The 19,962-nt window shown below is 35.7% G+C and overlaps 1 protein-coding gene across 4 annotated transcripts in view; it reads right to left on the bottom strand.

The window, feature by feature from the left end:
* The window catches only part of INTS13 (integrator complex subunit 13), a 35,770-nt gene that overhangs the window by 13,585 nt on the left and 2,223 nt on the right, over nt 1–19,962 (bottom strand). For 3 of the 4 annotated variants that reach the window (XM_074402947.1, XM_074402945.1, XM_074402944.1), the window contains exons 3-10: nt 17,866–17,940; nt 11,903–12,105; nt 11,429–11,509; nt 8,972–9,062; nt 7,393–7,521; nt 5,640–5,724; nt 883–972; nt 604–711 (exon numbers count right to left, since the gene is read on the bottom strand). In XM_074402947.1, the coding sequence (XP_074259048.1) occupies nt 604–711; nt 883–972; nt 5,640–5,724; nt 7,393–7,521; nt 8,972–9,062; nt 11,429–11,509; nt 11,903–12,105; nt 17,866–17,940 (862 nt within the window). The remainder of the gene's footprint in view (nt 1–603; nt 712–882; nt 973–5,639; nt 5,725–7,392; nt 7,522–8,971; nt 9,063–11,428; nt 11,510–11,902; nt 12,106–17,865; nt 17,941–19,962) is intronic. The other variant, XM_003926592.4, reaches the window with a different exon arrangement.

A 19,962-nucleotide genomic window follows, 5' to 3' on the forward strand; every position in this document is an offset into this window, starting at 1 on the left:
CTGAGATGATCATAAGAATTACCAGAGAAGCATTTAATTTGGAATCCAGTAATTTAGACTTGTAAAAAAAATTTTCAGACAATGAAACAACAGATTTAAGGTCACAGGTAAGAATCATATAGTATAATATTCAAAACACAGTATTTACTTATGATAAAGGTATAGTGTTCAAAGATAAGTAAGTCCACATTTGCTTTGATTTAAAATTCAATGGGCCAAAATAAATGGTCTATATTATTCTAGCTTCCATTTTATTTTTTTTTAGTTTATTTTCTAATTCTAGCTCTAAAACAAATCAATTTAGACTGTAAGCGTCAAATTTTTTAAATAAAAATACTCACAATTTTATTAAATAAAACTTGCTTACATATAATAGCCTGAAAGTCAAACCTAAAGTCATCTTTTAAATGTTAGTAAAACTGTTAAAGGTTATTTCCAATTACGTAAGTTTAAAACAGTTTTGGCAAATAAATGACAAAGCTATAGTGATGAAAATAGCTTTCCAGAGTTCATATTCTTACGAATAATTTCACTCGAATAATAATAAAAATAATTCAAATAATAATATAATTTCAGTCAAAACCATTAAATGGGGAAAGTTACCATTTAGAAGAAAATTAGTAAGGCAGGAGGAAGGTCTACTATTTACATCTACAGGTGAAATCCGATAAGCTCCAGTACAATAGTGTAATTCTGAAATAGAAGAAAACACTGATTTGAAAGAATATAAAGAAATAGTCCCACAATTAAAAGAAAAAAAAAATCTTGTTCACTGAGCTCATTGAGCCCTGAAACAATGAAAAATAAAAATCCAAAATGAAATAACTGTTCCCCTTAACAACCTTTTGATTTAGTCTTTTTCAGTTATTGTTAAATACCTACCAATGTTATTTGTCCTTGGTGTACACCACTTTAACGTTATTGTTTCTTTAAAAGGGCCTTCTCGACTGCCGCCACCTAGGTGTGAATCACCTTTAAAAATATGTCAGAGACATTACATTGTATACATGTATGGAAACATCACACTGTATCCCATAAATATGTACAATTATGTGTTAATTTAAAAAATTATAAAAGCAAAAAATAATAATACAGCAAACTGGGTATAGAGTAATGGGAGCTCTGTACTGTCTTCACAATTTTTCTGTAAATCTGAAACTACTCTAAAATTTAAAGTTCATTTAAAAACAACAATGAAAAAAATGTCAGAGAAACACTAACATTATCAAATAGATCCCAAGCTTCAAATTGTTCACCAAGATTTCCAAGTTGAGTTTAAACTCTGTAAGAGAAAATATCTCTGAGACAGTATCTTTTTATCAGGTCCCCTGGACAAATACCAAATAGGGCACAGATATTATCTATAATTAAAATAAATAGCAATTTTCCTCGACATTTGTCATTAATTAATTAATCATTCAGCTCATTGTACTGAAAGTCAATAGCAAAAATTTAAAAATTTTCAAGCATCTACAACTCCTCCTCCCTATCCACATTATTAAATGATAAAATGACATGATTAAGTACTCAGACAAAGCTTAAGGAATCTAAAATGCACAACTAATACTGAATTCTAATAAGTTTAATTAGAAGAAACACAAACCAAGGGATCTGCAGAGTAAATACATTAGGAAATATTAATCTAATAATAATGAACAAATGTACAACCATAAAGGTGACAAAGCTTTGAAAGAATATATACAGAGCTATTATTGCTGAAAATACGGTTGCTGGGTCCAAGGTCGGCCCTGAGAAGGGCCTTTCTCTATGCCCAACTTGGGCCCCGGGCTTAGGTTCTTGGCTTCCCTTGCTCAAAAAATCAAGCAGAGAGCCTTAACCCCACGGTGAGTGTTACAGCTTCAAACAAGAGTTCCCGACCCTGAGAGAGAGCAACAATGCAGTTTATTGAGCAAGAAAAGATGAAGCTCCCACAATATCAGAGGGGGCCCAAGAGGGTTGCCATTGTTGGTCAGGGCTGCTTGGGCTTATTCCACCAAGTAATTTTGAGTTGCTAAGTGTTTGCCCCTTAGTCCTGTGTGGGGAGAGGGCTTGTGACCATAAGTCACCTAATTTTCTCTTTATGGTGGTAGTTTTGTTTCCTAGTTTCTACTGAACTTGCAAGCAGTATCGAAATGTGGCTGAACAGCTAACTGATACTTTAAACATAGCCTCCTAATGTGGCTGAAGTACCCGTGTTGACCTTTTTCCATGCTAGGGTTTCCAAAAAGTTCCCCAATAATCCAGAAGGTTTTATTCCCTCATTATGAGTGCCTATAGAGGGAGATTTGTCCTATTCCAAGACACCAGGAAAAGTTCTTGAGAAGTGAAGATTGGTCTGAGTTATAAGGAGATGAGTAGAAAGTAACTAAAGAAATGGATCAGGTACGGTGCCTCACATCTGCAATCTCAGCACTTTGTGAGTCCAAGGTGGGAGGATTGCTAGGGGTCAGGAAACCAGCCTGGGCAATATAGTGGGACCCTATCTCTATGGAAAAAATACAAAAATTAGCCAGGAGTGGTGGTGTGCACCTGCAGTCTCTGCTACTCAGGAGGCTGAGGTGGAAGAACTGCTTGTAGCCCAAGAGGTTAACACAGTGAGCTATGATCACACTACTGTACTCCAGTCTGAGCAACAGAGTGAGACTGTGTCTCAAATTAAAAAAAAAAAAAGGAAGAAATAGAGGAAAGACTATTCAGGCAAAAGGAACAGTGGATGCCAAGATACTGTGGAAGAGGAAGCATGAAAAATATTAGGTCTGTGTGGCTGAAACAGAGAAAAGAAGTAGGTTTTGAGACAAGAATAAAAAGAGGGAAGGAGCCAGACAACAAAGAGCCTTGTAAGACATTTAAACAGCTCTGTCTTTTCCTAAGGGCAACAGAAACGCATGGGCAGGGGGCAAATTTAAGGTCATGAGAACATGGTCAGAATTACCATTCTGAAATTTATTGTAGCTAGAGGGTAAAGAGTACACAAGCACGTACCATTTAGGAGGCTACTGTGGGATACCAGGTAAGAAAATAACAGGCTGGATTAGGAAAATATTAATGGTAGCTGAGATGGAGATTTTGATGTACTTAAGAAATACTTAATAGATGAAATCAAGAAAATTTGATGATGGATTAGATGTCTCAAAAATGATTGAGGTTTCTGCCTTATATAAATGGAGAGACAACAGGGCCATTCATTGAAAAAGGAAACAGACAGGTTCAGGTGCCAAAGCTCCTAAGTTGTTTCGGGCACGTTGGGGTGTAGGTGTCTGAGAGACATCTAAGAGATACAATTAGGCAGTAGAATATAAAGATCTGGAACTTATGGAAGATATCTGGGCTAAAGTATAAGCCTACTCACCAATACCCAGCTGCACTGTTACCACCTCAGTAGCAGAGGTAGCCTGCCTAACTCTTACTGGCACAACCACAGGCAGCCTCCTCTATGCTCCCATAGTATTCTGCTCCTACTGTTAAAATAACATTTGACACATGATGCCCACATGTAATGCATATAACTACAGGTCAAGTCAACAACTATTTTAGAAAACTATTTTGTGTTACAAAGGATATTTTTGACATTTTTGTAAGTTTTTAAAATAACATCTTGAAAACTGACATCACATCACAGGTTCGCAGCAACTTCCATGTCCTGTATTTTCAAAAACATATTCTCTACATTCCTTTGTTACACATTTATATATCCCTTTATCATAACGGTTTCTTTCATATTAGCAACTCATTAGGTTAATTCTGAGCTTCCTCAGACATGTAACAAATGTCACAATTGGCTCATGATTATGCTTCAGAAGATGCATACAACATAATCAAAGTTAACCTTTTCTCTGGCGGCATCAATTTACTAGAAAACATTCTAAAGAATTTAACCAAATGTCAAAGCATAAAGGCTTTTAAAATGACCTTCAAGTCTTAAAATTTTTCATTGTATTTTAGGATTGAACGGAATATTACAGCTCATCTAATCTCCCATCTTTAATTCATAAGCACACAAACATATGTCTAGAAATATATGGGACTTGCCAGTTGGTGGCAAAGCTTTAGCTAAAACGTATCTCCTAACTCCAGAGTCTTCTCCCCTAAACCAAGCCAATACAGTTGCAGAAATCACAGTTTGGGAGATGAGATCTATGGATTAAAATAATTTTTAGAGAAAAAAAAGAATTTAAATTTCAAAATTTAATTTCTAGGCCAAGTTGAAAGTCTATCACTCTTTTCAGTTTGCTCCTATTCTTTTCCCTTTCTCAAGGTTGTTTGCATGCAAAAGAAACTGTTGTGAGTTTTGAGAGAGACAATGTGAGACTTCATCATGCTACTCAGAACAGCGTACAATGTAAAACTTATGAATTATTTTTGGAATTTTGTATTTAATATTTTTGGGCTGCAGGCCGGGTGCAATGGCTCACACCTGCAATCCTAGCACTTTGGGAGGCCGAGGTCCTTCTCGTCTTTCTCAGTATTTGTTCTATTAGCCCAGTCTTTCCAAAGTAAATCCTACAGGACACTAGTTCCGTGGCCATTAACAGGTGATATTGACAGTTAAGTTTGCACAGGGATGAACTAAAGTCAATCAGGTCTGTTTACTGAAGAACTTCTCAAAGCTATTTCAGTAGTCCTCCCACTTATCTGCTGTGTTGCTTTCCGTGGTTTCAGTACCTGTGGTCAACTGCAGCCCCAAAATATATGTACATATTTTTTGAGATGGAGTCTTGCTCTGTTGCCCAGGCTGGGGTGCAGTGGCATGATCTTGGCTCACTGCAACCTCGACCTCCCAGATTCAAGAGATTCTCCTGCCTTAGCCTCACAAGTAGCTGGGACTATAGGTATGCACCACCATGCCCGGCTAATTTTTGTATTTTTAGAAGAGACAGGGCTTTGCCTTGTTGGCCAAGCTGGTCTCGAACTCCTGATCTCAAGTGATCGGCCCACCTCGGCCTCCCAAAGTGCTAGGATTACAGGTGTGAGCCATTGCACCCGGCCTGCAGCCCAAAAATATTAAATACAAAATTCCAAAAATAAACAATTCATAAGTTTTACATTGCATGCTGTTCTCAGTAGCATGATGAAGTTTCACCCTATGACACTCTGTCCTGCCTGGGAAGTGAATCGTTCCTTTGTCCAGTATACCCATGCTATAAATGCTACAAGCGTATTAGTAGCCCTCTTGGTTATCAGATCCACTGTCGAGGGATCACAGTGCTTGTATTCAAGGTCCGTAGTAGCCTAATACTATATCACAACACCTATATCATTCATCTCAGTTATCTCATCATGTAGGTATTTTATCATCTCACATTACCCAAAAAAGAAGGAAGAGTACAGTACAATAAGATATTTTGAGAGGGGGACCAAGAGACTATATTCACCTAACTTTATTATAATATATTGTTATAATTTTCTATTTTATTACTATTGTTATTGATCTCCTGCTTTGCCCGATTTATAAATTAAACTTTATCATATGTATGTATGTATAGGAAAAAAACAGTATATACATTATAGGGTTGAAGATCATCCAAGGTTTCAGGCATCCACTGGGAGTTTTGGAGTATCTTCTCTGAGGATATGGGGACTGCTATAATATGCTTTCATATGTTAGATTGTACAAAATAATACTTTCAAATGTCTCTTACCACTTTTCAGGAAATCTACGTGTGCATCCTTGTGATGAAGTAGTTCCACATCATAATTGGCAGATGTGTTAGCATGCTGCTCTTCCTTGAAGTAAAATTTCAAACATTTAAAATAATTTGATTTTGCTTTCAAAATAATAAAATTATTAATTATTCATTTTGCTTTTTGTTTAAAATGAGGTCAAATACATTCAATAATAATAAGCTAAAATAACAGGACAATCTATTTAAAGATGCACATTTTCCATGCAACATAAACTCCATTAAAAAACTACTGGCTATATACAGGTAATAAAGTATTTAATGATTTTTTTTTACATTATGTCAGAATTAACAAAGATGACCAATTCAGAAATTTTGAATTTATTTTTACTCCAAATGCATTGTCTTACCAATATTTTTAATATACAAATAAAATGTAATTGAAATGATTTACATAAATTTAAAGTGAAATAATTGTTAAAAAGAGGAAATAGCATCTTTAAATACCTACAGTGAATTAGCAAATACCAATTATATAAAATACAAACTAATAAACAAGTTTAGTAACTTGTTTTCAGTAATAGCAAATAGGAATTTCAACATTATTTTCCAGAAAACACAAAGATTGAAGAGTCACACCAGTAGAACACAAATATGATCAAATTTAACAGGCAAGCTATCAGATTATTTTTCTTATAACATATGACATTATATATATTAAAGTGTATCTATTATGTTATTTACTTGTTAACTGCTTCTGCATCCAAAAGGTTCTACAGGGAATGCCTAAAATTTGTATTGAAAAATCAGCCAATGGCATTAAGAAATTAATAATTAAAAATTACATTTCTCATACAATTTATTGTTCATGATATAGTGGCAGAAAATAGAAACTGGATTGTAACAAAAATCTGAATTTTTGATATAGTGGCTACTTTATGTTTGTAAACATAATCAATACAATTAAACTCAATTTCACTCAGTACAAACTCATTTGAAGCTTACTACAGGCCAGGCACTGTGCTAGCCCTAAAACAACTTAGTGATAATATTAATATAATGAATAGGTAGCAATAGATTCCTTAAAAAAATCCACCAGTAAAATCAGGGGCACACATTTATGGTCTTTCAGTTGGAGAGTAATAAACTAGTTTAAAACTATGAGCTATTTTCTCCTAGTTAGACCTATTAGTTATAAACTCCTTTATACTGGGTGGGCAACAACAAAAATATAGAGAATAAAAGATCCACTAGAATATGCAAAGTAAGCAAAATCTAATAACACAGCTGTCAGGAAAAGAATCACAGAATAATAATTTAAAACAGACAATATATTTTGATGAAAACAATGAGAGCACAACTTTTTTTTAAAAAAAGCTCATGTAACATGTTCTTATTAGAAAACAAAAATATAGCATTTTATTCTGTGATCCTTTCTGGTTGCTTTTTATTATTTACTGACCTGGTCAAAGACATTGAATGTAGGCTAGCAAAATAGAAAATGTGATATGGGGAGAAAAGGTAAACGTTCAATTAAAATAAATAACACGTCAAGCATTTATTTATTTTTTTATTTATATTTTTTTTTATACTGAGATGGAATCTTACTATGTTGACAAGAGTGGTCTCAAACTCCTGGCCTCAAGTGATCCTCCCATCTCAGCCTCCCAAGGTTCTGGGATTACAGGCATGAGCCACTGCGCCCAGCCTCAAACGAATATTTAAAAAGCAAATCAGGGCTTTCAAAATAGCAAGAAAAATAACTGCCTACCTTCATTGGAATATTTGTAATAGTAGTTGAAGCCAAGTCAAAATGTTGCTGTACTAAAATATTCAATTTGGTAGCAAGATGCCGTCCTGCACGAACACTATGAACTTCACTGGTTAAAACTGGGGACAACTACAGAAAAATATGCAAGAAAAATAATCCACAAAATATTAATTCATTGTAACTGAGTGCTACATATTTTACTAAAAATCCATTAAAATTAAGTATTTTTAACTTTTTGAAGGTTGAAAAAAAGGATCCATAAATTAACCATAATTATTTTAGCAATATATTTTCAGGCATTCATTCATTCACTCATCACATACATATTAATCATTCTGCTATATGCCAGAAACTGTGAGTAGATAGAACACAGCTGTGACAGACATAATCCCTGTCCTCCTAAAGTCTAGAGTCGAATAGTCTGCTATTTAAATATACTACTTTTTTTTTTTGAGACAGAGTTTCCCTCTGTTGCCAGGTGCCAGGCTGGAGTACAGTGGCACGATCTTGGCTCACTGCAACCTCTGCCTACTGGGTTCAAGCAATTTTCCTGCCTCAGCCTCCCAAGTAGCTGGGACTACAGGCATGCACCACTATGCCCAGCTAATTTTTGTATTTTAGTAGAGACGGGGTTTCACTACATTGGTCAGGATAGTCTTGATCTCTTGACCTTGTGATCCGCCTGCCTCAGCCTCCCAAAGTGCTAGGATTACTGGTGTGAGCCACTGCGCCCAGCTAAATATGCTTCTTTATAATTTTTACTTATTTTTATCGATATGCAAAATGGATTTGAAGTATACTGTAGAAAAAATAATTTATTTTGTCAGGAGGACAAACCCCTACAGATAAAACTAAAAGAATGTGGAAATCATCACAAAAATTTCATTTTGTCACCAATAAATAAGGCAGCCAGAGTAGTATACAGGACAATACGAAATCTTATTTGAGGGCAATAATATTTATTAGAAATAAATTTTTCATTATCATAAAATAAAACTAACATTACCACATTATCAAAAGAGGCAGAAAACAGTTAATAAAAAAGTGGTTTACACTGGAACTACTTAAAAACACAATGATAGCAATAACGACTAAAAATACTACTTAACTACAAAAATTTAAGAAATAAAGTAATATTCACAATTACCTTATTCAAATTTATTTGCAAAGTAAAACCAAGGTTGGAAAACAAGATTTTTCCCTTTGAATGTGCAAAATTAATTTTTTATTGGAACATATTTTTGGTAAAGAATGTACTGCTTTTCTAGTAAGGAGAAAAAAATTTTTATAGAATAAAAATAATCACTAAAGTAATTAAAATTTTAGGAACAATACAAACTATGTATGGTTTATAACACATTTTGATAAACATCAAGAAGCAGGCAGAACAGAAAACACTTTAAAATCTACAATTATATCATAAAGAACCAAATTAGATGGCTTGCCATAGAGATTTACTTTGAAAACTTAAAATATTTTCTTGGCAGAAAATATTGGCAATGGATCATTTTAATGATAACCCTTCTCAGTATTTATTATTAACCACCATGATCTTTTCTTTCATTATTTCCACACTCACCTCTTTTTTAGGACGATCAGATACCAGGCTATCTTCACCAACTGGGTAAGTATGGATCAAGACCAACTCACATTTTTGAATCTGCATGAGACTTAAAGAGAAACTTTTCACTTAAAATATAAGAATATATAGTATGTTGAGAACTCAGGCAAGTAAACTATTAAAACCTTAATGTATTAAAACAGCATATTGCTGTAATCAGATATTACGGTTAACCCAAAAGCTAAATATTAGAAAGGCAGTCTATGTAATTGCTATACCTGTATGAACACCTAATGAGTATACAAATTTAGTTCAAATACAAAAATAATAATTTTCTGTGCTTGAAGGATAAAATAAAGAAAAAATTATTACAAAAGTATAATTTTCAGCAGATAACTACAACAGTGAAAATGAATATATCGTGTATTAATTTCCCTTATAGTAATTTTTTTAAAGGATAAAATCAGGCAATAATAACCATTAGCTATAATTAGTTATTTCTAAGAATATAAGATTGGTAATGCTAAAAATTTCCCCCAACTTTTTATTTTGAAATTTCCAGACCTACAGGAAAGTTGAAAGAAAAGTACTATTCAATGAACACCCATATGTCCTTCACCTAGAGTTACTGTTAGCTATATTTGCTTTCTCTATACACTATACCTAAGTAGATGTACACTTTTCAATTAAACCATTTGAGATAAGTTGCAGAGGGCATGACATGTAGTCCTAAACATTTCAGCATGCTTTTCCTAGTTAGATTAATCCTTCTCATAACAGTAACACCATGACCCCACCTAAGAAAATTAATAATCAATCTAATGAAGTCCACATTGCAATAGTTCCAAACATGTCTTTATTAGCTGTGACACAATCACAAATATGCAAATTGGTCTCTGCCCATACTTCCTGGCATAGGGCTCCTAAAAACCTTTGTAACTTCCTAAATAGCAGGGATGCTAGGAGCATCTTTTGCTCTAATAATTGGTTTCTGACCCCAGTTCTTGACACACAGCTCGTAAGTTCCTTGGAATTTCCTGAGTGACAGGAGCATCTCTTCTTCTACTGAGGCAACCTTAGTGGAATCCTAGACAGCTACCCAATGGGGACTGGTCACCAGAAAGACCAAGCAATGATTAGAAGCTTGTCAGCTTTCAGCCGTACTCTGCTATCCTTCAGAGAGGGGAGAGGAGCTAGATACTGAGTTAATCATCAATCATCCTTATATGAAGCCTCCATAAAATTCCCTAAAGTATGGGGCTCAGAGAGTTTCAACACATCTATGTACTAGGAGGGTGGCACACCCCAACTCCACAGGGACAGAAGCTGATGCACCTGGATCCTTCCAACCTCACCCTCTTCATGTGGCTGTTCAGCTGTATCCTTTAAAATAAATCAGTAAACTGAAGCGTTTCCCTGAATTCTATGAGCCATCAGAAGAAATTATTAAACATGAGGAGGAGGTTGCAGAAACACCTAATTTGTAGTCAAGTCAGACAAAAGTGTAGGTAACTTGGGGAACCACTGGTTAAGATTGGTGTCTAAATGGGGTACAGTCTTGTGGAACTGAACCTGCAATAACTAATCTGTACTGTCTGTATTAACTCCAAGGAATGTCATAATTGAATTGTAGGGCACACAGTTGGTATCCACAGAGTTGCAGAATTCACTGGTGTGGAAGAAAAACCCAAACATTTAATCAAAAGTACTAGTGTGAGTATAAAGGAAAAAAAGTGTTTTTCTTTTCAGAAACAGAAAAAGTTGTAAAAAAAAGTCACACAATGCAACTACTTGTTTAGATGTGGTAAATACTGAATAATGCCAGGAACAGCTTGCATATTTTACAATTTCTTTTTAATTAAAATTAAAATTAAAAAAAATTTTTTTTGAGACACAGTCTTGCTCTGTGGCTTAGGCTGGAGTGTAGTGGCAAAATCTCAGTTCACCACAACCTCTGTCTCCCAGGCTCAAGCAATTCTCCTGCCTCAGCTGCCTGAGTAGCTGGGACTACAGGCACTTGCCACCAGGTCCGACTAATTTTTGTATTTTTTTGTAGAGACAGGGTTTTGCCATGTTGCCAAGGCTGGTCTTGAACCCCTGAGCTAAGGTTATCCGACTGCCTTAGCCGCCTCAAAGTGCTGAGATAACAGGCATAAGCCATTACACACAGCATATTTTACAAATTTGAAACACAACTATAAGAATAAACCATCAAAACAAATACACATTATAAATCTACATATTATTTTATCCCTTTGATCACCTTTCTTGTGGGAGAAAAGTAAAATATTAAAGTGAAAGGGAAAATGAAAAAAAAGTTTCTGATCAAACATACATTTTTTGACTAATTTGTTGAGTCAGTTGAGAATTCAGGGAAATCCTACCAATCACTTTTAAGTCACTGGAAATAATTATAATGAAATACATATAACTATCAAAGTGAACATATTTATTTCATTTATGAATTATACTCACTGATCTGAATTTGCAGCAAGCTTGTTATGTTCATGAATTGTTTCCTGGACACAGTCTTCAAGCATTCGCACATGACTATCACTATGGCATTAAAAAGATATAGCAAATTTAAAGGAATAAACAGGAAGATAAAAAGTTCAAAACACTCTTCAGCTGTATTATCTTGTTATACATATTTAAAGTTACTTCAATAAGGACTACATTTAGTGTGCTCAGTCATATGAGCAAACTAAGTGAAAAGCTAGTCAGAAAAAAAATTAACCTACATGATTACCAACTAAACAGTTTTCGATAAGTCTTTTTTTTTTTAGAATGAAACACAGCCTCAATATTAAAAGGCAAAAAAAAATCAGCAAGGCCACTTGTAATATGCTTAAGTATAAACATGTAAACATGCTGTTCTAGTTTTTCGAAAAACTACAATAGGGCCTTAAAATTCCCACAGTGAAAGAATTGCTGTAATCAACACCTCACCTTTTTGCATTAGTAATGCAGATTATTCGTCCTCTATTTCCAACACGTTCTGCATTCTCCATGAGTAGAGTACGAGCCTCATGTTGGTATTCGGTAATTTTGCAGAGAGTTTCCACTGCTGCAACAAGACCATGCAGAATACTGCAGCACTCTGGATCTGCCCGAGGATTAGGAGGCCCAACAGCAGCTAATGCTGCCATTAGCTAAGTAAAGGAGAAAACAATTATGCTGACAAGAATATGTGCAATTCAGATAAGAATATCACAAGAAAGAAAACTGCACACCAACGTATCTTACATACATGGACATGAACATTCTTAAAAAAATAGTAGCAAACCAAGTCCAGTAACACACAAAGAAGAATTATACACTATGATCAAGTGGGATTTATTCTAGAAATACAAACTTTCTTTAATATATAACTATCAGTTACTATAACACATCATATATCAATAAAATAAAAATCACACAATCATCTCAATAAACACAGAAACAGCACTTGACAAGATCCAAGACCTTTTAATGATTTTTTTTTTTAAAAAACTCAATAAATTAGGAATAGAAGGGAACTTCCTCAAGAAGATAAAGGACACCTATGGAAAAACCCACTGGTCATACCATACTTAATGGGGAAAGATTGGATGAATTTTCCCTACACATCAGTAACAAAGATGTTTACTCTCACTATTTCTGAAATTTAACACTGTACTGGTTGTTCTAACCAGGGCGATAGCAAAGAAAAAGAAAGAAAAGAAATCCATGCCAAACTCAGTGGCTCATGCCTGTAATCCCAGTACTTTGGGAAGCCAAGGTAGGACAACTGCTTGAGGCCAAGAGTTCAAGACCAGGCTGGGCAACACAGCAAGACATCGTTTCTCAAAAAAAAAAAAAAAAAGAAAACAAAAAACTAAAAAATCAGTTAGGCATGGTGCTGTTCACTTGTAGTCCTAGCTACTCAGAAGGCTGAGGGAGAAGGAGTGCTTGAGCCCAAGAGTTAAGCCACTAAACTCTAGCCTGGGTGATGAAGAGAGAGATAAAAGAAAGGAAAGAAAGAAAAAGAAGAGAGAGAGACAGAGAAAGAAAGAAAGATAAGACAGAAGGAAAAAGGAAAGAAGGCCAGAAAGCAGGAAGGGAGGGGAAGGAAGAGGAAAGAAGGAAGAAAGAAAAAAGAGAGCGAGGGAGGGAGGGAGGGAGAGAGAGAAGAAGAGAGAAGGAGGAAAGGAAAACGGATGGAATCCAGATTGGAAAGAAAAAGGTAAAACTATTTCTATGTTGCAGATGACATGATCCTGTATTTACAAAATCCCAAGGAATCCACTAAAAAACTATTTTTTTTTCTTTTTTTTTTTTTTTGAGACGGAGTTTCGCTCTTGTTACCCAGGCTGGAGTGCAATGGCGCGATCTCGGCTCACCGCAACCTCCGCCTCCTGGGTTCAGGCAATTCTCCTGCCTCAGCCTCCTGAGTAGCTGGGATTACAGGCATGCGCCACCATGCCCAGCTAATTTTTTGTATTTTTTTAGTAGAGACGGGGTTTCACCATGTTGACCAGGATGGTCTCGATCTCTCGAGCTCGTGATCCACCCGCCTCGGCCTCCCAAAGTGCTGGGATTACTGGCTTGAGCCACCGCGCCCGGCCCCTAAAAAACTATTATAACTCATATACAAGTTCGGCAAACCTGTACTATACAAGATTAATACACAAAACCAACTGTATTTCTATATAAATGTAATGAATGATCTGAAGACCACATTGTTTTTAAAAATCCCACTTTAAACAGGATCAAAAATAAAATACTTAGAAATAAATTTAACAAGAAGTACGAAACTTATACTCTGAAAATAACAGAACATTCTTGAAAGTAAGTAAAGAGCTAAACAAAGAAAAAAAGCATACCATGCTCATGGATTGGAAGAGTTAATATTGTTAAGATGGCCATATTATTCAAACTGACCTACAGTGTCAACATAATCCCCAACTTCTTTGTGGAAATTGATAAGTTGATTCTAAAATTCATGACATTGCAAGGGACCCAGACTGGTCAAAACAATCTTCAAAAAGAACAAGGTAAGAAGAGTCACACTTCCTATTTTTAAAACTTACTACAAAGCAATGGTAATCAAGATAGCGTGGTACTGGCATAGGATAGATACAGAGACACGGAAAGGTGTAACATGTGGAAAAGGTGTTACATGGATAACCAAAGCTAAACATTAAACATAGACAAGATTATACGTAATTTATACAAAATGTAAATTCTTTTACATATTCTTGAACACCAGTGCTTTGCCACATATTTGCTCTCACAGCTGAAGTTTCCCCCTCCATTCACAATTTAAAAGCAATGAATGGGATATCAAGTACCTTCACCTTGAGAAAGCAGAAAGAAATAGGAATTCCTTTATGACCAGCACACCTATCCATCAAATGCACGCCTTTACTGCACTGCAGAGGTGCAGTCACTAGGTAGAAATCTATACAAATTTGTATTTGTTTTTATTAATATACTGCTAGAAAGCCCTCACACTTCTTTCACAGTACCCCTTGAAAAATGTAAATGCTTCTTTCACAGTATTTTAAAAAGACAGTACAGTGGAAATGCATGGAATTCTTAAAATTGCTTTTTCAAGTAATAGTATATTAAGAACATTCTGGAATGATATTAGTGCAAAGCCAAGCCAATGAAAGCCTACTTGAGTGAATTACCTCAAAAGAGTGAAAGGCTAGCTATGTTTACATATCTTACAATACTAATCACAAACATTTTAAGACCAAACAGCATGAAAAAAATGCATTTTTCCTAAAAGTGCTCTATTTAAAACTCACCTGAGAGAAAAATAAAATAAATAAAAATTTAAAAAAAGAAAACAAACAAAAAATTAAAAAATGAAACCTCAGATGGGCTTGTTACCACTGTATAGCACCCATTAACAAAAAAATTTTGACATAAAATAATTCAAATAATGTATTCAATTATTTCACTAAAGTCTGTTTCTTGTGTTGTTCACATTCATCAGTGAAGAATCTAATAAACTGAAGTCTTCTACCCAACTAAATGATGGCAAAGAATATAAGTTACTAATAACTCAGTATTTTTAGACAAATAATGTTAAAACATAAACCTAACTGGTTGAGCATGAGTTGATTTCTACTTCCTCCACTAAAATAGAAGGGATTTTACTTTTTAAAAAACATAAACCAGGGCTTGGTGCAGTGGCTCATACCTGTAGTCCCAGCACTTTGGCAGGCTGAGGTGGGTGAATCACCTGAGGTCAGGAGTTCAAGATCAGCCTGGCCAACATGGTGAAACCTCAACTCTATTAAAAATATAAAAAGTAGCCGGGTGCCTGTAATTCCAGCTACTTGGGAGGCTGAGGCAGGAAGAACTGCTAGAACTCAGGAGGCGGAGGTTACAGTGAGCCGAAATAGCACCATTGCACTCTAGCTTAGGCGACAAGTGAAACTCTGCCTCAAAAACAAAAAACAACATAAACCAAAAAAGAAAGCATAAACCTACAAGCATGAAGAGAATGGAAGAAGAGACAACAATAAACGAGAGATGTAACAAAGATGCATTAAAATGGATGAAAAAATGGTGATGAACTTAATAGGACTTGAATGCACAGAAATCTAAGTGCCAGTAGAAGGCAAAAGGCAAAATAATATACCCTGTAGAATCCAGAAGTTCATGAACTGGAGGCACCAATTACCAAACAAAGCAGAGGTGAGGCAAGATACTAAAAATGTCAATAGCTTGAAGTCAGTTTAAGGAACAACATGACTCCCAGATCTTACTTATATCCTACCCATGTAAGTAACTACCTCTCCCCTACCCCAAAAGATACAAAATCACATTCTTTGGAAGAATTGAACCTGAAAGGTATCAAACATGGATATGGGTAAAGCATATATCAAACAGGATACCAAAAGCACATTAAGAGAGTAAAGATAAAATACTAAATCATTACTGCCCAATAGAACTTACTGTGACGATGAAAATGTTCTCTCTCTGTGCTGTCCAATACCGTAGCCACTATCTATAAGAGGCTTATGGTGCATCGGAAATATGGCTAATGCTACAGAGGAAATGTAACTTATCCGCTCCTGGCCCCCAAAGAGCTGACAACCAAGTTAACAGCATACAGATAAATGAGTAGAAGAGATCTGGAGACCCTGAACAGTCCCAGAGAGACCATCTGTCAACTCCAATATTTGGAGGTCCCCTAGTGCAAACAATCAGCTTAAACTACAATGAAGTATAGTCAGCGATACCTACTCCACAATGTGCAGATTTTCTAATCTGTCATTTAGTGCCTTGCTTTTAAATAAGACTGCCTAGCTAAGTGTCAGCAGGCATTTAATAAAAGCCTCACCAAGAAAGGAACTGTGAGAACACAAAAGGGACAAAAGAAAATGTCAAATAAACTAATGTTAATACCTGCAGGTAAAACTATATCTATAAAACAAGAAAAGGATATGACAAAAACAGACATAATTAGAGTATAGGTCAAAGCTCTTGGAAATTAAAAGTACAATCAATTAAAGAGTTCTATAGAAGGGTTAAAAGTTTCAAAAAAAGCAGAGTGACTGACAATGAGATGATCAGTGAGAAAAACAGTAAGGAATTTAATGCAAGAGGTCTAACATTCCAGGAATGAGTATTATTGAGTGACACAGAGACAAGAACATTATCAATGAAACAATGCAGGGAAAGTTTCCTGTACTGGAAAATATGAAGCCTAGCACAATGGATGAGAATGGATCAACACCAAGGCACATCACTGAGATTCTAACAGCTTTCAGGGAGAAATTATGAAGAAAAATGGTGTTAGACTTCTCAACATTGGAGGATATAAAACTTACAATTTTGTGGAGTATATAATGCCCTCAAAATTTTGAGGAAAATGTTATTTCCAACATGAAATTTCTACACCCAAAGTATCAGCAAAGGGCAGGGTAAACTACAGGAATTCCGGAGGTTATGTTCTACCAAAACAAAAGATTACATAAAGACAAAGAGAGGAAAAAAATGGGATCTGAGAAATAGGGAGAGAAGGATGACATCAGTTCAGTGGGCCTAGAAAGCAGCCAGTTTAAACTGGAGCAGAAGACTGTGCTCCAAGAAGCTCCTTAGGGGACAAAATCAAACTGCTGAACTATCTAACACATTAATGATCAAAATATTGGGCAGTTTTATAGAAGCATGAGGAAAAGCGGCAATGGATATTATGAAAACAAGACACATGAAGGGGAAAAAACAGAAATAACAAATAATTCCAGAAATAAACACCTGTATAAGGAAATAATCATATATATATTACTTGGCTTAACAGTGAATAACACTTTATGTAGATGTTATTATGCAAACATGTAACTTTGAAATAACCAAAAATTGTGATATATTTCATATTGAGAACACAAGAGAAGGGGGCAGGCATTACACACATGAAGGTCAGGAGTTTGAGACCAGCCTGGCGAACATGGCAAAACCCTGTCTCTACTAAAACATACACAATTAGCCAGGCATGGTGGCACATGCCTGTAGTCCCAGCTGTAGATCCAGCTTGGAAGGCTTAGGCAAAAGAATCGCTTGAACCTGAGAGACAGAGGTTGCAGTGAGCCGAGATCACACAATACACTTCAGCCTGGGTGACAGCAAGACTCCGACTCAAAATAAATAAATAAGTAGATAAATAAACAGAGAACTCAATAAATAGGAATAAAAACACGTTATTTAGAAATCTGGAAGTAAATACAACAACCGCTAAAGAATGGATGTTTGGTTGGGGGTGCTGGGTGTAGGGAAAGACTAGAATGGAGATAGCTGTTTTCTTTTAATATTACTTGGCATTTTAACACTATATGCAAATACTAGAGTGATTTTAAAAATTGGTCATTTTTTAAAAAGCATTACCACATTTAGATAATTTTTACAAATGGCCACAGCTCAAAATCTATCCATACCTCCTGTAAATTTTGGTCTTCTTGAGTCCAAGAATTTAAAACATGTGCTCCAGAGTCACTCACAATAAAATTCACCTAATAAATTCCAAAGAAACAATTAGTGTTCAACTCTAATTTCACTCAATCAGTAACGCATTTTAAAATAATATGCAATTTCTAACACTGTTTCACTGATTCATTCATTCATTCATTTTATAGTTACAAAATGTATAATACATGCCAGGTGCTACTGCTGGCACTGGGTATGCTACTGCTGGCACTACTGCTGGGGAATAGAGTGATGAATAAAAAAGTTCTGTCACTCACAATGTGGGGAAAGTCAGGGGAGGGGAGTCCACTGGGACAGAGGGCACTGTGGGAAGAATACAAACAAATAAATGAACAAGATAATTTCAGAGAGTGATAAACACTATGAAAAATAAGTTAGCTACTTTAGATTGGGTGGTCAGAAAAGGGCTCTCCATAGAAGTGATAACTGAAGGCAATCCAAAATGAATGAAAGAAACCAGCCACTGTAAAAGTCAGGGATAGACAATCTGGGTACAGCAAACAACAAATGCAGAGTCCTCTAAGCATATACCCTTGAAAGGGTGAAAGTCAGAGCAGGCAATTGGGGAGGAGAGAAACTCAGAGAAACAGGCAGGAGCTGTTATCATATAGGGCACTGAAAGCCAAAAGAATGAATATGGACTTTCTGCTAAGTTTTAAAGTAAAAATGCAAATTTGAAAATTTGAAATTACCTGCTATCAGGTAAGATAATGACAAGAACCATTTTTGAAAACTTATCAAATGATGATTCTGACCCATGTTACTTTTTGGGTAGAAGGTTAGATTTCTTTGTTTACTCTGGACAATACGATCTAATCCATGACCTTTTTTCCTATACATCCATGAAATACCAGTTTTCCTTCCTTCCCCAAAAGTTTGATAAGTGGTCTTCTCTTCCAAGGTTTATCTGACAGGGACATATTTTACAAGCCACTTTACTTAGATTTACCTCTTTTAAAGCTTACAACAAGGAAGTAAATGTTACACTTACATGGGAGGAAACTGAGGTTTGGAGAGATTAAGAAATGATCCAAGTCACACCGCTGGTAGCTGACCATGCCTGTGCTCTAAATCAGTTATATTCCCTCTCATTATATATTTTTATCCTACATAGAATGCACACAAATTTTAAGAAGGGCTTATATTTTAATTTGGAATATATCTGAATGTATAATATTGGACTATGTTCACCTTTACTCTACTGCCCTACCTTCCTCAGTCTAATAATTGGCTAGGTCCTAGCCTAGGCTGCTAAGACAGAAAACAAATCTTCCACTTGTGGCTAACCAAATGACTTTCCCAAAATCAGACATTTAAGATACTGAAATCTAAAATAACTTTAATACCTGGAATTTCTATCAATCATTAATTTCTCTTCTTACTGATAAACTATTTCCACTCAGTACTCTTAAAAGTATTTCTTTCTTTCTTTTTTTTTGAGACAGAGTTTCGCTCTTGTTACCCAGGCTGGAGTGCAATGGCGCGATCTCGGCTCACCACAACCTCCGCCTCCTGGGTTCAGGCAATTCTCCTGCCTCAGCCTCCTGAGTAGCTGGGATTACAGGGACACGCCACCATGCCCAGCTAAGTTTTTGTATTTTTAGTAGAGACGGGGTTTCACCATGTTGACCAGGATGGTCTCGATCTCTTGAACTCATGATCCACCCGCCTCAGCCTCCCAAAGTGCTGGGATTATAGGTTTGAGCCACCACACCCGGCCTAAAAGTATTTATTTCTAATATGTCTAAACCGTACAGCAGTTTAGTATACATTCGCTAAAACTACAAGCACCCAGCCAGCTTAGGTTCAAATTCTGGCTCTGCCTCTAAGTAACTATGTGACTTAGGACAAGTTTCTTCTCTTATCTCAGTTTCTCCATCCACAACAGGAAGTGATAAATAAGACACTCAGCTGATACATGCCAGCACAGTTTGACAACAGCTCTCAATGGTCAGCCTGGGTTCTACACAGGTTGTTATAGATTTTCAATATCGCTTCAAAAATTACCGTTCCTACCTAATAGGAGTGCTATCAGAATTAAAGATATA

This window comes from Saimiri boliviensis, chromosome 7 (assembly GCF_048565385.1).
Source record: "Saimiri boliviensis isolate mSaiBol1 chromosome 7, mSaiBol1.pri, whole genome shotgun sequence".
Lineage (NCBI taxonomy): Eukaryota > Metazoa > Chordata > Mammalia > Primates > Cebidae > Saimiri > Saimiri boliviensis.